Genomic DNA, 16630 nt, shown 5'->3' with positions numbered 1-16630 from the left:
AAGTCCGAAATTCAACATCCAATGACTGTATAATTTAGTAGTTTTTTCCTTTTTTCTCCTCCATCTGGAACATGCCTGGTCCCCCCCCCCATGTTATAGTTATGTAAAACAGGTGTATCTTACATGTAGGAGTGGCTCTGGAGAGCGCCAGCTGTGCCATGCTCTTAGACCCAGCGTCCCTGCTGATCGCACCTTGATGCGAGACGACAGATCACGGACGATCTGTGGGTCTGTGAGACAGTTCTCCCCGCATCATATATGTTAAGTTCTCCAGAAAATTCACCAGCATTTTAATTTCTTCTAAAAAGTAACAAATCATTTGCCCAGATCTGTGCTATGTGTAGGGATTGGGGAGAAATTAGATTCAGTTCGCATTGACAGACAAGGCTACTTAATTTGTTCTTTCAAATGCAATGCAAGAACCAAAACCCTTGAAAATGTGCATTTCTCCAAATTTTGCAGTCAGGGCCGGCCCTAAGGCAAGACTGGGTGGCGCAGGGCCGCCAGGGGGGCGCTGCACTGCAGCACCTGCGAAAGCCGCGCTGCGCACTGTGCCCGCCAGACAGCTGCGCACTCCGAAACGGGGGGGGGCACCAGAGGGATAGTTCGCATCACGGCGCCAAGGCACCAGCTACGCTTAAGACGGCCCTGTTTGCAGTTCAGTTCTTTGGCCAATTAAGGTGTACAAAAATGAATATGCTAGGACAGGCACGTCCAACAGGTAGATTATGATCTACTGGTAGATCACTGGACGTCTGTGGTAGATCACTGGTAGATCACTGGCTCCCCCAAAGAACCTCAACAACTTTGGCTCCCCTAAAAATGCTCAACATTTTAGCCCTTCACCCCCTAAAACAGGGCTTTTCTCCCGCCTCAGAAAAGCTCAACAACTCTGTCCTGAACCCCTAAAAAAAAATTGGCCTTCCTCCTTCCTAAAAAAATCTCAACAACTCTGACCTAAACCTCCCAAAAGGGGGTAGATCACTGCCAGTTTTTAACTCTGTGAATAGATCGCAGTCTCTTTGGAGTTGGCCACCCCTGTGCTAGGATATAAAATGCCTATTAGAATGCACGTTAGTGAAAATGGCATATGAAAGTGCATTATATTGCAGAAAATCAGTTTGCAAAAATGTGTATGTTAGGAGACATTGCATAGAAAAAATATTAGTGGAAATACTGGTGAATTTATATGATGACACTTTTTTTTAAAAAAAAGCACAAACTGCTGTGGAAATGTAGAGAACAAAACATAATGCAGTAATGGAAAAATCAGAAACTTGCTGAAATTGAAAACTGACAGATTTGACCATGCATGCCTAGCCTGGCAGTGGTATACTTACAAATTTTAAAGTGCAGGAGTTCATCATGATGGTCCCCTGCTCCTTAGAAGTCTGACATACCTCCCAGGCATAACAACTAAACAGAGGCACACAAACAAAAACAACACACAACTGGAAATCACTTTACAAACCAATAGAAAGTTCATGTTCTGTTGTACTCATGTAGGAGGAAGTAGACCGGTCTAAACTAGGGTGATCGCGACCTGGACAGAGAGGAACTAATGTACACTTCTGGAAAAAGATAGAGAGATATTTCCTAAACTTTTCCCCCACAAAGGCATAGATCACAGGGTTGATGCAACAGTGGATCATGGCAATTATCTCTGTCACCCCAATGGCTACAGATAACTTTCCCTCACAATCATTTTTTAAGCCACATGAGAAAATTGAATCTTGATAGGTCTGCAACAAAAGAGTGATGTTGTATGGCATCCATAAAAGGAAGTAAACAATCATGATTACAGAAATAAGCTTGACAGCCTTCTGCTTTCTCTCATTTCTACCCTTAATCAAAATCTTTATAATCTGCATGTAACAGAAAACAATGATGACTGCGGGAAGAGCTAGGCCCAAGACAACCCTCATTAAAGTTAGAAATTGCTTCCAATCATTTTCATTTTTTGAAGGATAATGAATGGTACATTTGTAGGTCTCAGATTCCGTTTGAACATGGTGAAATACAAATTCTGGCACAGAGGCTAATAAGGCCACAACCCAAGTTATGACACTTGTGAAGGTGCCATAGGTGATCGTCCGGGCTTTTAATGCGAAGACTGCGTGGACGATGGCCAGGTATCTATCGAAAGTCAAAAGGATGATAAAAAAACTTCCGCTGTAGAAGCCTACGTAATAGATCCCAGAGAGAATTTTGCACATTGCATCTCCAAATATCCACTCGTGCACTGCGTAATAAGCCCAAAATGGGAGCGAGAAGATGAAAAGCAAGTCCGAGATGGCTAAATTGAGCAGGTAGATATCGGTCATGTTCTTGAGCTTCTTGTATCTGATGAGGATCAGAACCACCAGTGAGTTGCCCAGCAGGCCAAAGATGAACACCAAAGAGTAAAGTGGTGGCACAACATAAGATGCAAATGATTTCCCTGCCAAGATGCGGACTGGGGCTACTCCCGTATCATAGTAATAAGATGTGGTTAGACCATAATCTTCTGGCAAATCAATATAATCATCCATCTTCTTCCCTGAGAATAAAGAATTCACATACATCATAAAAGATATCAGCATGAAACTTTATTGTAATATATAATTTATTTATTTATTTTTAAAAAATCTATTGCTAATGTTGAATATTTATTTAGTCTGCTTATCAGGATCAAGATATTGGCAAACAGACTAAATATTAAGAAAGAATAAGAATAAAGAAGCAAAAAAGAGAGAGGAGGGGAAATGGATCACAGAATCATAGAGCGTCATATAGTCAAACCCTCTGCAATGCAGGAATCTCAACTAGATCACACATGTCAACCTCTCCTTGAAAACCTCCATGGAAGGAGAGACCACTATCTCTTGGAGTCTGTTCCATTGTCAAACAGCTCATGCTGTTGGAAAACTCTTTGATGTTTAGTTGAAATGTCCTGTCCTTATAACTTGAATGCATTAGTTTGGTTCCTAGCCTCTAGAGCAGGAGAAGACAAGCTCTTTCCTCCATGTGACAACGCTTTAGGTATTTGAAGGTGGCTATCACTATTATGGGACGCAGGTTGCGCTGTTGGTTAAACCACAGAGCCTAGGGCTTGCTGATCAGAAGTTTGGCAGTTCGAATCCCTGCAACGGGGTGAGCTCCCGTTGCTCGGTCCCAGCTCCTGCCAACCTAGCAGTTCGAAAGCATGTCAAAGTGCAAGTAGATAAATAGGGACCGCTACAGCGGGAAGGTAAATGCCGTTTCCGTGTGTTGCTCTGGTTCGCCAGAAGTGGCTTTGTCATGCTGGCCATATGACCTGGAAGCTGTACGCCGGCTCCTTCGGCCAATAATGCGAGATGAGCACGCAACCCCAGAGTCGGTCACGACTGGACCTAATGGACTGGACCTTTATCACTATTACATCCCTTGATTGGGACGTTAGACTTCTTTTGATGCAGCCTAGAATAGCATTAGCTTTTTTTGCTGCTGCTGCAGCATCACACTGTTGACTCATGTTAAGCTTGTGGTCTACTTAGACCTCTAGGTCCTTTGCATATGTACTTCTGGCAAGCCAGGTGTCTCCCATCTTATATTTGTGCAGCTGGTTCTTCCTGCCTAAGTGTAGAACCATACATTTGACCCTATTGATATTTGTTTTGTTAGATTTAGCCCAGTTCTCCAATCTGCTTAGGTCAACTTGAATTCCGCTTCTGTCTTCTGCGGCATTGCCTACCCGTCCCAGTTTGGTCTCATCTGCAAATTTGATAAGAATCCCCTCAACACCATCATCCAAGTTGTTTATAATGATGTTGAACAATAGCAAACCCGAGACAGAACCCTGCAGATGTTAACATATTTGCCTATAATGCTCTGGTTTTATTTCTGACCACCTTTTCCCACTGAATGTCTTTATTGGTTAGCGATGTTCAAACACACCTCAATCCATTCTGCCATTCATTCACACTTTCAGCTGGTATTTTCTGTTAAACTCCAATTGCACAAGTCTGTGTGCCACTTTGTCTTTCGTTAATGCAGAAATATATGTTCTCTTTTGTGTAGCACACAATAGACACCAAAATCTCAGTCATCAACAGATATCTGCAAATCAACTGCATTCCTTTGGGTTCCCTTCCAGCATAAGGAAACAGATCACTCAGTTAGTGTTCTGCACAAACAGAAGAGCCTTATGACGCCTTAAAAACAAAATGAATTAAGGGACTTAAGAGCACATCACCCAAGCCTTCTATGGCTGCAAACCAAAGTGTCTGCTCAGAAAAGTAGCTCCCACTGAATTCAGTGGGGTTTACTCTTAGATAAATGGGGTTAGGATTGCAGTTCACTATAAAGTTCTGGAAGGGCCATAACTCAGTGTTACAGCATCGGCTTTGCATGGAAAAGGTCCCAGGTTCAGTCACTGGTGTCTCCAGGCAGGGCTGAGAGAGAATCCTGCCTGAAATATTGTACATCAGAGCTGCTTCCAACCGGTCAGACAGAGCTTAGGCAGTGGAAAGGGACGGTTTACAGTCATACCTCGGTTTAAGTGCGCCTCGGTTTGAGTATTTTCAGTTTAAGTACTCTGCGGACCTGTCTGGAACGGATTAATCCACTTTCCATTACTTTCAATGGGAAAGTTCGCTTCAGGTTAAGTTCGCTTCAGTTTAAGTACGGACTTCCGGAACCAATTACACTCATACCTGGGGTTAAGTACGCTTCAGGTTGAATATTCTGCAGACCCGTCTGGAACAGATTAATCCACTTTCCATTACTTTCAATGGGAAAGTTTGCTTCAGGTTAAGTTCGCTTCAGTTTAAGTACAGACTTCCGGAACAAATTGTGTTTGTAAACCGAGGTACCACTGTAATGTGGAGAGGAGGGGAGGAATTTAAAATTTAATTTAAAATGCAGACTTTGGGTGGTCAAAAATAGGCAGTCGAATCCAGCTGGTTCTTCCCACTTTGGGGGAAAATAGACGACTTTAAGGCATAGCCGTCAAGTTCTCCCTTTTTTTAAAGGGAAATTCCCTTATGTTGAATAGGCTTTCTCGCGAGAAAAGGGAAAGTTTGACAGCTATGCTTTAAGGAGTAGTAACAAAATAAGAAGATACCAAAGTGATCACTTCTAACCAAGTGAAAGGAAAAACCATGAGTTAAAAATTCACAATAGGAAGCAGGTTAAGGTTGAAATCCTAACCCCACTTACCAGTGGGATTTACTTCTGAGTAGACATGGTTAAAACAGCCATTTTACAGCATGTCTGTTGCCTTTGGCAACAAACAATCCTTCAGAAACAAGCAAACAACATGAAAAAGGAAGTATTCAGAAGTGCAGAACAAAAAGGAGAAATATGTCTCAAAGATTTAAAAACAAGGGCATGTTTTATTATAGATATGTCCGGCACGTTTTGGCATGATTGTCTTTATCAAGGGCTTTTCTGTAAAAAGCAACGCTGACACAGCTGCTAAACCACAAATATTGGATACCACATTTCAGAAACTTTCAAAGTTGCCTTTGACTGGACCTAACCGTCCAGGAGTCCTTTACTCTCTCTTTTTGTATTATAAAACCACATATTAATAATACAAAACCACTTTGAGGGTTGTTGGGGGGGGTTTGCAACCAGGTGATGTATTTATACATTTTTATTAATTAATAAATTAATATTCAGGGTCATCTACACAACTGTAAAGTGCAGAGGTCCTGCTTTCATTAGACTTTGGCTAACCTATGCAGAGTATTACTTTACTTTAAAAACAAAACAAACAAAACTCTGGTCGACTTTCAAAATACTCTGCCTACATATTCATTTCCTCCGGATAGTGTTTTAAGAACTAGGGTGATACTAATTTCAAAACTCTACTTTCACATCACTGAAATTGTGTAAATGGGTCAGCTCCAACTGGGGCAAGTTGTACATTCACTGGGCAGTCCTGTACATATACATTGAATTCGGTGGGGCTTCCTCGTGGGTAACTGGCTATAGGATTGGAGCTTTAGCTTCCTCTGCACATTCAAGAGTACTGGAAAGTGGTATTTGGGTCAATTACAAGCAGGCTTTTGTGGTAGCCAAGGCACGTATATTAGTTTAAATGTTAGCACCACTTACCTTATCATTGGTAAAATCCAGCAATGGAAGTAAAAATTAAAGAACTTTGATTACAAAAACTGACTATGGAATTCCAATGTTCTGAACAATATGAACATAACAGGAAAGTGCTAACTGGTTCATTATTCATCAATATTCACAAATTGTGGTATGAAATAGATGCCCTTTTTACATCTCAGTAGGTCAGTTTACAGGCTTAGAAATTCGTGCAACATTCATATCCATGTTTACTTTTTCACTGTTTATTCACATAAAGGCAACTGCCCCCCCCCTAAATTAACTTACCAATCTACAAAGTTGCTTGCTTTTAAAAGATGGTGGTGACAGCTAGATTCTTTGGAACAGGAACATTGTAAAAACCAGAAAGTAAGAAATAAGCCCTTTTCTCTGTGAAGAAGGAATTGTTCTGCAAATTTCTAGCCGCCAAACATTGCTGCTCAAAATCAAGACTACGGTAGTTCCCTTCTAACAGTAATCATTTGGTCAGCAAAAGCTATTTCTGTACTACTACAGATGGTTTTGAAAACTGAAGTACAGTATCTTGCTAGACTTTCATTGCACAATTTTGAGTTACAGTTTATGTTGCCAAATCGAATAATTCCCAAAAACCCATTCCCATCAACTCACAGGGCTGTCCACAAAGTATTTTTGAGGTGGTCTTCAAAACTGCCTGCCTTGAAATGTTTGTCTGACAAGTGCTCACTTTAAAAGGTTTCTCACTCAGCGGATTATGATAAGGATATCACTTCTGAGAATGATATCAGAAGTGAACATGTGGTTGTCCATTTAACCCACTCAAAAAAGACCAAAAAACCTCCCAGAGTTGTCTTGCCCAGTGTCTTCATATAAGAGTCTTAGTAATCCATGAAGTATAGGCTTAATATGTGACAAGTGCTCACTAAACCAGAGGCCCCAAACTTCATCAGGAGAGCAACATCTCTGGGTAGCCCAGATTGAGGATGATTCTTCCGACAGAGTCTTTCAGCGAGTCACTTGTCTTAATAAAATTAACCTAGGAGATCCTCGTGTAGAAAAGCACCACCATTAGGCAGCAGAGATCTTCAGAAGAGAAGCTCAGTTACCAAGGGCCAGCCCACCTATGAAGCAAAGTGGGGCGGCTGCCTCAGGTGGCGGGATCCACAGGGGCAGGAGATCTGACCTCCCAAGAAATGCACCCCCCCACCGTTGCCACAGCAGGGGCAGCGACGGCTGCAGAATGCCGCCTCTACAGCAGCCTCTTGGCTAATAGGAAGCACTGGTGGTCTCCTCCCACCCTTGTCCCCAATGTAGATCTTTAATTCCCCTTGTTCCTTCTTCCCTGGCAGGGTGTGCATTCCATTTTGTGGTTTGCCTCAGGTGGCGAAATGTCTTGGGCTGGCTCTGTAGTTACCATGTACGAGGTGATGGCTTGGGCCCCATTCATCTATGCCTCTCTAACCAGCAGGGGATCCCATGTCATGGATGAAAGTTCCTGTTGTGTATTGAGTCAAAGGGTTTTATATCTGTGTTGCTATTGTCTGTACAAGTGGTACCTCGGTTTATGAACACAATTGGTTCCGGAAGTCTGTTCATAAACTGAAGCGAACTTTCCCATTGAAAGTAATGGAAAGTGGATTAATCCGTTCCAGACGGTCCGCGGAGTAACCGTTCATAAACTGAAGCGAACTTTCCCATTGAAAGTAATGGAAAGTGGATTAATCCGTTCCAGACAGGTCCGCGGAGTACTTAAACTGAAGCGTTCATAAACTGAAACATGGGTGTAATTGGTTCCGGAAGTCTGTTCATAAACTGAAGCGTTCATAAACTGAAGCGAACTTTCCCATTAAAAGTAATGGAAAGTGAATTAATCCGTTCCAGATGGGTCCGCGCCGTTCATAAACCGAAAATTCATAAACCGAGGTGTTCATAAACCGAGGTTCCACTGTATTTGCATTAGGGTAAAGTAACTGCCTTTTGGTTCCAGAAGGTACAGCTACTATTGGTTCATTTAAGCTGCTGTATTTGGATCTTCTGTCTTATTGGTTTCCTCCAAAGGGCAGCACTGTGATTGCCTGATATTGTTCCCTCCAAAATGTATCCCTTTCTAGCCAGTCCCCTGTCCCTATAAATGTAGTTTTCCTCTCCTCAGAGCTCAGCCTTGTTTGCTTTAATAAGTAAGTGTTACTGTCTCCAGCATATTATGTCAAGTGAGCTGAAATCACGAACCCCACGTCACAACAGTTCCCAAATATCAAAACCTGAGTAATAATACCACACAGGATCCATACAACAACTGGCTTTCATCCCACTCACTTGGTTCTTGGATTTATGTGTTCCTTCCTGACTAGGGGCAGGATCTGAATTAAATGGATGCGATGGAAATGTTTTAAACAAGGAAACTAAACATTTCATGCAGAGAGTTTGCACATGAAGGTGGTTCTTCCAGGGTAAGGCTCATCCATCCTGTGATTTTTTTTCCAAATGCAGGAAACTCTACTGCATAATTTGCTGGATAGCTCAGTTGGGTAAAGCATGGTGCTGATAACGCCAAGGTCTCAGGTTCAATTCCCATAAGGGGGATATTGCTGCATTGCAGTGGGTTGGTCTAGATGATCCTCAGGGTCCCTTCTAATTCTATGATTCTATGAGAACAGGATGCTGAACTACATGGTCTACGAGTGGGCACTGTGCATATGTGAAAGCAGAGAAAAGTGGAACAGGTCTCAATCCTCATTCGCCACGAGTGGGAAAGACTCAAATGGTGCATTTTCAGAAAAAGACAATGTGCTAGAAGCTCTTCATCTCTATTCTGAAACCAGGACAGAGAGAAGTTGGGAACATCCCATCAAATAGAGGCTGTAGAACTGGTGGAAGAATATTCCCCTCCAGCCACTACTTGAACAACACACAGTAATGCACTGGCCTATCCTGTCAGAAGGCGTACATTTAGCAAGTAGGATTACAGCTTGTTCCTGGACCAATGCAAAGGATTCTCTGTTTACATTTTGTGCAGGGTACTGACCTTCTCATACCCTTTGTCAGACAGGAAGAAGTAAATGATGGTTTGATGTACCTTAATGGCTTAAGATCTGTTCTCCAAAGGAGCCAAATGTTTAGGTGTACGAGTAGTGACAGGCAGTGGTGTAGGAAATACAGGAGCTCATCATAACATTCCCCGTAATCCCACTCCCAAGGAGTATTCCAAACAGGCAAGCAACAGTGTTGATCTATTATAAAATAATATTCACTCTCCCAAAGGTGGCATAATACACAATTTATTAGGATCAGCAAGACTGCAGTTGTATACAGAGTTCACTGGGAGCAGGTTCCATTGAATTTGGTGGTGGTTAACATGGAGGAAGTTCCTGCTTCAGCTAAATGATCCTATGGTAGCCGGAAAATACAACCTGAAGCCCTGGGTCAACTGCTGCCTATTTAAGTAGAAAGTAATGGGTCCATGGACCACCTAAGACAGCTTCAAATGCTCATATGAACCTACCAAGGAAGACCAGATGTTGATGGAGGTATTTAATTAACATCCTGTGCTTCATGGTCCTTGGATCAGATTCCGTATCTCATATTGAGAGAAGTCCCGTATGAATTGTCTTCACCTTCCAAACACAACTGGTTTCCAAAGGTGGGATCTATTTATACATGCACAATCTTTTCAGTCATTTGTGTGAGTGGTTATGCAACACCTATTAAAACGGGTTAGTTCACCAGAATGTGTCTCACCAAATCTGCCTGCTTCCTTCCCCCATGAGATTTATAAGTGGGAAGGGGCAATGAAATGGTGTCCTTCTAAAGATCATAGGCTATCATTTCTCTCTCCCCCTTAGCAGTCTGGCATACTTCTCCCAGACATACCAACTAAACCCTTTGCAAAGAAAACTGGAAATCACTTCACAAACCAACAGAAATGTCATGTTCTGTTGAACTGGTATAGGATGAAGTAGACCGGTCTAAATGAGGGTGATCGCGACCTGGACAGAGGAGAGCTGACATACACCTCTGGGAAAAAATAGAGAGATATTTCCTAAATTTTTCCCCCACAAAGGCATAGATCACAGGGTTGATGCAACAGTGGATCATAGCAATTGCCTCTGTCACAGCAATGGCTACAGATAACTTGCTCTCACAATCATTTTTTAAGCCACATGAGAAAACTGAATCTTGATAGGTCTGCAACAAAAGAGTGATGTTGTATGGCATCCATAAAAGGAAGTAAACAATCATGATTACAGAAATAAGCTTGACAGCCTTCTGCTTTCTCTCATTTCTACCCTTAATCAAAATCTTTATAATCCGCATGTAACAGAAGACAATAATGACTGCGGGAAGAGCTAGGCCCAAAATGAACTTCATTAAAATTAGAAATTGCTTCCATTCTTTTTCATTTTCAGAGGGATAATGAATGGTACATTTGTAGGTCTCAGATTCCTTTTGAACATGGTGAAATACAAATTCTGGCACAGAGGCTAATAAGGCCACAACCCAAGTGACGACGCTTGTGAAGGTGCCATAGGTGATCGTCCTGGCTTTTAATGCGAACACTGCATGGACGATGGCCAGGTATCTATCGATAGTCAAAAGGATGATAAAAAAGCTTCCGCTGTAGAAGCCTACACAATAGACCCCAGAGAGAACTTTGCACATTGCATCTCCAAAAACCCACTCGCGGGCTGCATAATGAGCCCAAAATGGGAGTGAGAAGATAAAAAGCAAGTCCGAGATGGCTAAATTGAGCAGGTAGATATCAGTCATGTTCTTGAGCTTCTTATATCTGATGAGGATCAGAACCACCAATGAGTTGCCCAGCAAGCCAAATATGAACACCAAAGAGTAAAGCGGTGGCACAAAATTAGATGCAAATGTTTTTCCCGCCTCGCTGTGAACTGGGGCTGTATCCGGACCATAGTCAAAAGTTGTTTCATCATCTGGCATCGTGGCAAAATTGTCCATCTCGCTTGTCACAGAATACGAATAATCTATGTAGATGATAAAAAGAAACAACAATTAAATAAAACAGTAAAATAATGTATTTTTAATCAATGAGAATATTGAATATTTAATCTTCTGATGATAATCAGTATATAGCCAAATATAAACAGCAAAGATTAAAGCAGTGACAGAAATTGGGGAATGCACTGATGTTAAGTAAACCATGTATTTTAATCCGTGATAATGCTAAATATGTGGTCTACTGCTGTGGATTAGTGTATCGTCCAGCAGACTAAATATAAATGATAAATATTAAAGCAGTGACAAAAGATGGAGAATATACTCAAGTTAAGATACTGGCATAAAACCTTCTAAATCAGGCATCCCCAAACTCGATCCCCCAGCTGTTTTGGGACTACAATTCCCATCATCCCTGAACACTGTTCCTGTTAGCTAGGGATGATGGGAGTTGTAGTCCCAAAACATTTGGAGGGCCAAGTTTGGGGATGCCTGTTCTAAATGGCTGTCTGAGCAGCTCCTCCCCCTGAATCAATTCAATGGTATCCAGGAAACTTATACTGAATTAGAACACTGGTATTATCTACAATAACCAGCAGCAGGAATTATAGAATTGTAGAGTTGGAAGGGACCCAAGGGTCATCTAGTCCAACCCCTTGCAATGCAGGAAACTCAGCTAAAGAATCCACGACAGGGTAAAAACCTCCAAGGAAGGAGAGTCCACAAAGCTCCCAAGGGAGGCTGCAAGAACTCACAAAGGGTTCAGACAGGAGTCTTTACCAATCCTATTTGAAGTTCTCAGGAATTGAAACAGGGACCTTTTGCCTCTAAAGCAAATGGTATACTACTGAGCTTTAGAATCATAGAGAATCATAGAGTTGGAAAAGACCACAAGGGCCATCCAGTCCAACCCCCTGCCAAGCAGGAAACACCATCAAAGCATTCTTGACACATGGCTGTCAAGCCTCTACTTAAAGAGCTCCAAAGGAGGAGACTCCACTGCACTTCTTGGCAGCAAATTCCACTGTCGAACAGCTCTTACTGTCAGGAAGTTCTTCCTAATGTAATTCTTTAATTCTAATGTAATTCTTTAATTCTGCCATATGGAATAATACATGGGAGATATACCACTGGAAATTGGAAGTTGGGGGGGGGCTTAGTCCTTGGTCAGTATCTATAAGAACCTAAGTTTTCTGTGCACATTAAGAGCACTGAAAAGTGGCATTTGGGTTAATGAAAAGCAGAACTTTGTGGTAAGTTTAAATGTTACCATATAACTGGTTACCATATAACTGGGTAAACCAATATGTGTCCATAAGTCCCGTTGAATTCAATGCTGGGCTTTCTCCTGGAAAAGTGTCTATAGAATTAGGACCTGTTTCCTTCATTCATTCAGAGTTCTGTACAGTATAGTGGTATCTGGCTTTTGTGGTAGCCAAGGCATGTAGCTTATAAGTAAAATGTTAGTATCACTTACCCTGCAATTGGTAAAATCCAGCACAGGAGGTGAGAATTCAAGGACTTTGATTACCCAAACCTCTCCTGACTATTGAAACAGTTTATTTCCCTTGCAATTCCAAATCACTGTAGTGAGCTGTGCAAATCTTAGAGCAGCTGTTCGGGAAATGCTCAATGCTGCTTGTTCTGTTTTCTCGGCCGCCAGCTGTAAGAAATGATAAAAAGTTGGGTGTCTATAGGAGGAGCAGGAGTTCTAAAAACAGGCTGGCTGCAAGTCCTTCATGTACATCCAGCAGTTTCCGTGGAATGGCAGGAAAGGGGGAGACTTTGGTCCAAGTCTGTGTATAGGACAGGAATGCTAGACTGTGCTTGGCAAGCCAGATCTAGCACACCAAACCAGAGGAAGTGGCCTGCTGTCTCCACAGCTTTGGGCAACTCCAGACTGGTGGTTTTGTGGATGAATTCTGCAACATGTCATTGGCACAATAATAGTGCATTCTTGGTGGACTGTCAACACATCAATGTCTTTTATCCGCTGTTCCCTGATGCTTTCCCAATGCTACTATATTATCGCTGCCTGCCATTGCAGCTGAAACAAAAAAGTTTAGCTCAGTCTAGAATTAGAGATGTGGAGTTCTAGCAAAGAAGAAGAAATTCCCAGGGGTTTCCTGCTGTCACACTGAGGTTTGCAGCCACAGCTTTATCATACGGTATTGATTTATGTTGCGATGTTCATTCTGCATCTCACTAAGGAAGTCATAAAGGTGGGATGCACAGCAAAAATACAATGCTGGGAATTGCATCGGCAAAGCCTAATCCTAACAAAATTGGGAGGAAATATCAAAAACTGGAGCGGCTGGTTAGCTCTCCAGATGTTATTGAATGCCAAATTCCACCTGCCCCAGCCAACCTGGCCAAATGCTAGGGGAAATGGGAGACCAGCAACATTTGGAGAGCTGCAGTTTCCCCATCCCTGGCCAAAAGTCATCGCAGCCCCAGCAGACTAGGGCTCAAGGACTTTGCAAAATCACTACTAATAATTTTAAATAATAATTTTATTATTTATACCCCGCCCATCTGGCTGGGTATCCCCAGCCACTCTGAGCGGCTTACAGCACATATAAAAACACAGTAAAACATCAAGCATTAAAAACATTCCAAAACAGGGCTGCCTGTAAAGATTTCATTGCTTTCCTGAGCTTATTGAGCTTATTTCATTCAGATACTGTACAAGGAACCACAACTGAGAAATGCATCATTCTAACACTAACCAGATTTACCTCTAAAGGATATTGATTCCCACACTCAAAGCTAATTTAGGAGGTTGGCAGAGTTCCCATCCTCTTGGTTAACAGTATGTTCCACCATTCTTGTTTCTTTTATTTTTGCAACTATCCCATGAGATAGATAGGACAAGTTACATCCACATGCAGCCTTAGGCATCCCAACCACTAGGCATCCCAAATTGGGCTTCATCGCAATTAGGGATGGAGGATAAATTTTATTTGGTTTCCATTTAAAGCAGAAGTTATCCAATTCGCACTTTCCAAAACATTACGAGAACCGAAAATCTTGCAGCCTTCAAAATCCACACTTTTTGTGATGCAGTTCTCCAGCCAAACAAGGCTAATAAAAATGCATAAATTAGGGGAAAGTGCCTATAAAAACAAGCACGGGGGAAATGCTTGCAAAAATGTGTACATTATTCAAAACTGATTGTAAAAAATAATAATGGTTTGTTAGTAGGAATTCGTACTAAAATTCTGAAGAATTTTCACGAGGATTGGTTTTGTTTTTAATCACAAAGAAGAATTGCATCTAGGACTGAATAACTGAGAAACCAAAACTGGTAGATTCTTTCACCCCCAACGCGCGATAAAGGACTGAATGAAATGAAGGAAGTCAATTTAAATAAAACAATGGTACTTTGAAGCACTCACCCTATTAGTTATAGAAAACAATGCCAGCAGAACACCTGCCAAACTGATTGATTGATTGATTGATTGATCTATCAATTGGAGTCTTGATTGCAGGACAGGCTAAAATGTGCCCCGTTTCCAGTGAGGCAGATGGCTGGCTGCTCAGTAGACTGTACCACAGTGTTAATTTCCTTTTCCTGCCCCTCCTTTCAAAAGTAACTTTAAAATAGGCCTTCCTTTCTGTCCTTCTCTTAAGTTAACAAGTATCTGCATTTCAGGATGAAAGTCTAGGACTTTCCTTCCAACAATAAGAACCACAAACAATTCCAGTTGACTCTACCTAGCAGACATTCATATCAGTACATTTTCCCCATCTTGATCTTCTGCAAAATTGATGAGATTTAAACCTGTTTGTGTTTGTCAGTGATATTTTGGCTGTTTTGAGTATTTTTGATATTTTGATGTTCCAAACTGTAATATTATATATTCCAGATTCCCAAAAGCATAAGGCACTGAGGTTTGCCACCCACCACTCGCAAAAGCGATGGGGGAGAAAATTGAGTTGAGTTTGCAAACCATTGTGATTCAGACTTCCCAAAATAATGCATGAACTGAAATGCAGGTCTCCTTCAAAATTCACACTTTTCCAAAGTTCTCCAATGAAAAAAACGTGGGCAATGGGCATACTTTATGTTAGGAGACTATGTGTGTGGAAATTCATATATTTGTGACAATGATATACAAAATGCATAAGGTTAAGCTAAAATTGCTTGCTATTGTGAGGAAGTTAGATCAAATTGCATACAGAACGTGTAAAAGAAAGAAGGATGGTGGCGTGTGAGAATTTTAATGAGAACTTGTTTGAAAAAAAGATCACAAGCTGATGCAGAAATGTAGTGAATTGTACTTGCAGTTCCAAAAATGAGTAGGAGAAACTGCTCTGGAGCTTGCAGTCTTAGCTGCAAAGATTCAACATGCTGGTTCAATGCAATCTGTTATCTTAATCACTCATTATAATGAACTTGCCAAGAGTCATGAAATACAGAGGATGTACTGATTGATTCAGAAGATTCAACTACAGAGGCTCCCAAGATGGCTTACAGGTGGATAAAAATAACACCATCACAATCCTCAAGCTTACAATTGAAAAAGACAAAACACAAAGAGAATAAAGGGTGGGGAAGGAAGAAGGAAACATGCAAAGTCAGGCACAAAATTCACACAAATGCATCCCCCCTCCCTGTATCCCTCAGATTAACTCACCAATTTACAAAGGTGCTTGCTTTTAAGATATGGTGGTGAAAGTTGGATTATTTGGAACAGGTACGTTGTGGAAACCAGAAACAAACAGCCCTTTCCTGTGGGAAGAAAAGTTTGTTCTACAAATTTCTAGTGGACAAACGTGACTCCTTAAAATCAAGAAATAGTTCCCTTATTCTAACAGCAATCATTTGCCTGGTCAGCAACATCTGTTTCCGTACCCCTGCAGAGGATTTAAAAAACTGCAAAGTATCTTACTAGACTTTTGTTGCACAATTTTGAGTTGCTGTTTATGCTGAATTGCAAAAAATACCAAAAGCAATCTAATGAAGTCTCACAGGACTGTTTATATGGGATTTTATGTGTTTTTAAATGTCCTTAAGCAGTCGGTGGCACTTTTTTCTTATTCCCCCCCCCCCTTTTTGCTCTGTTGGGGTGGGTGGGATGGATATCTGGTTGGGGATTAATTTTAGTATAACTGTTGTTTTGTTTTTGTTTTTTATTGTTTTATTGGTTGTTGTATACAGTAGTTTGCATTTTGTTTCTAAGGGGTGGGATCAGGGTTGCCTGGGAGTGGGCCCCAGCCAATACAATGGCAAGCTCCACGGGGGGGGGGGGGGAATGCACTGGGACATCCAATCTCAGTGATCATGGGCAGGAGGAGGAGTTACGCTAAGACCAGACCATGTAATTACCGAGGAGGCAGGCTTAGTCGTTGTTTGTAGACTATCCCTGCCTCCAGGTCTGGTCTGACGGGGCTTCCTCTCTTCACAACAATCACCACGAGAGTCTCCTGACAATGTCCCCCCCCCCCCGGCCAGTTTCCCCTCTGGGGAACCGGAAGCCACTGGCTCATCCCTGACACCCAGCTCTACTTCTCTTTTAAATCAGAACCAGTGAAGGCAGTGAAGGTCCTGTGTGAGTGCGTGGAGGTGGTTGGAGTATGGATGGCGGCTAATGGATTGAGGTTGAAT

The 16630-nt window shown here is 41.8% G+C and overlaps 2 protein-coding genes across 4 annotated transcripts; both read right to left on the bottom strand.

The window, feature by feature from the left end:
* Positions 1-1458: 1458 nt before the first annotated feature.
* On the bottom strand, positions 1459-6762 carry LOC118091918 (C-C chemokine receptor type 1-like). 2 transcript variants are annotated; one of them, XM_035129514.3, is made up of 2 exons: positions 6709-6762; positions 1459-2539 (listed from the first exon to the last, which is right to left on the bottom strand). In XM_035129514.3, exon 2 carries the CDS (start codon positions 2529-2531, stop codon positions 1464-1466), a length of 1068 nt encoding a protein of 355 aa, XP_034985405.2. In that variant the 5' UTR covers positions 2532-2539; positions 6709-6762; the 3' UTR covers positions 1459-1463. The 2 variants fall into 2 exon arrangements, with proteins under 2 accessions (XP_034985405.2, XP_034985404.2); XM_035129513.3 differs by lacking the exon at positions 6709-6762 and adding an exon at positions 6367-6587.
* A 2557-nt stretch (positions 6763-9319) lies between these two features.
* LOC118092211 (C-C chemokine receptor type 5-like) lies at positions 9320-15997 on the bottom strand. Of its 2 annotated transcripts, XM_035130042.3 has the most exons (3): positions 15660-15997; positions 12497-12682; positions 9320-11048 (listed from the first exon to the last, which is right to left on the bottom strand). In XM_035130042.3, exon 3 carries the CDS (start codon positions 11020-11022, stop codon positions 9964-9966), a length of 1059 nt encoding a protein of 352 aa, XP_034985933.3. In that variant the 5' UTR covers positions 11023-11048; positions 12497-12682; positions 15660-15997; the 3' UTR covers positions 9320-9963. The 2 variants fall into 2 exon arrangements, with proteins under 2 accessions (XP_034985933.3, XP_088509992.1); XM_088653866.1 differs by lacking the exon at positions 12497-12682 and having other exon boundaries at positions 15660-15873.
* Between the last annotated feature and the right edge of the window lie 633 nt (positions 15998-16630).

The sequence above is a fragment of the Zootoca vivipara genome, chromosome 11, assembly GCF_965207765.1.
Source record: "Zootoca vivipara chromosome 11, rZooViv2.hap1.1, whole genome shotgun sequence".
Taxonomy (NCBI): Eukaryota; Metazoa; Chordata; class Lepidosauria; order Squamata; family Lacertidae; genus Zootoca; species Zootoca vivipara.
The sequence above is the reverse complement of the archived record's forward strand: the minus strand, read 5'-3'. Positions and strand labels throughout refer to the sequence as shown.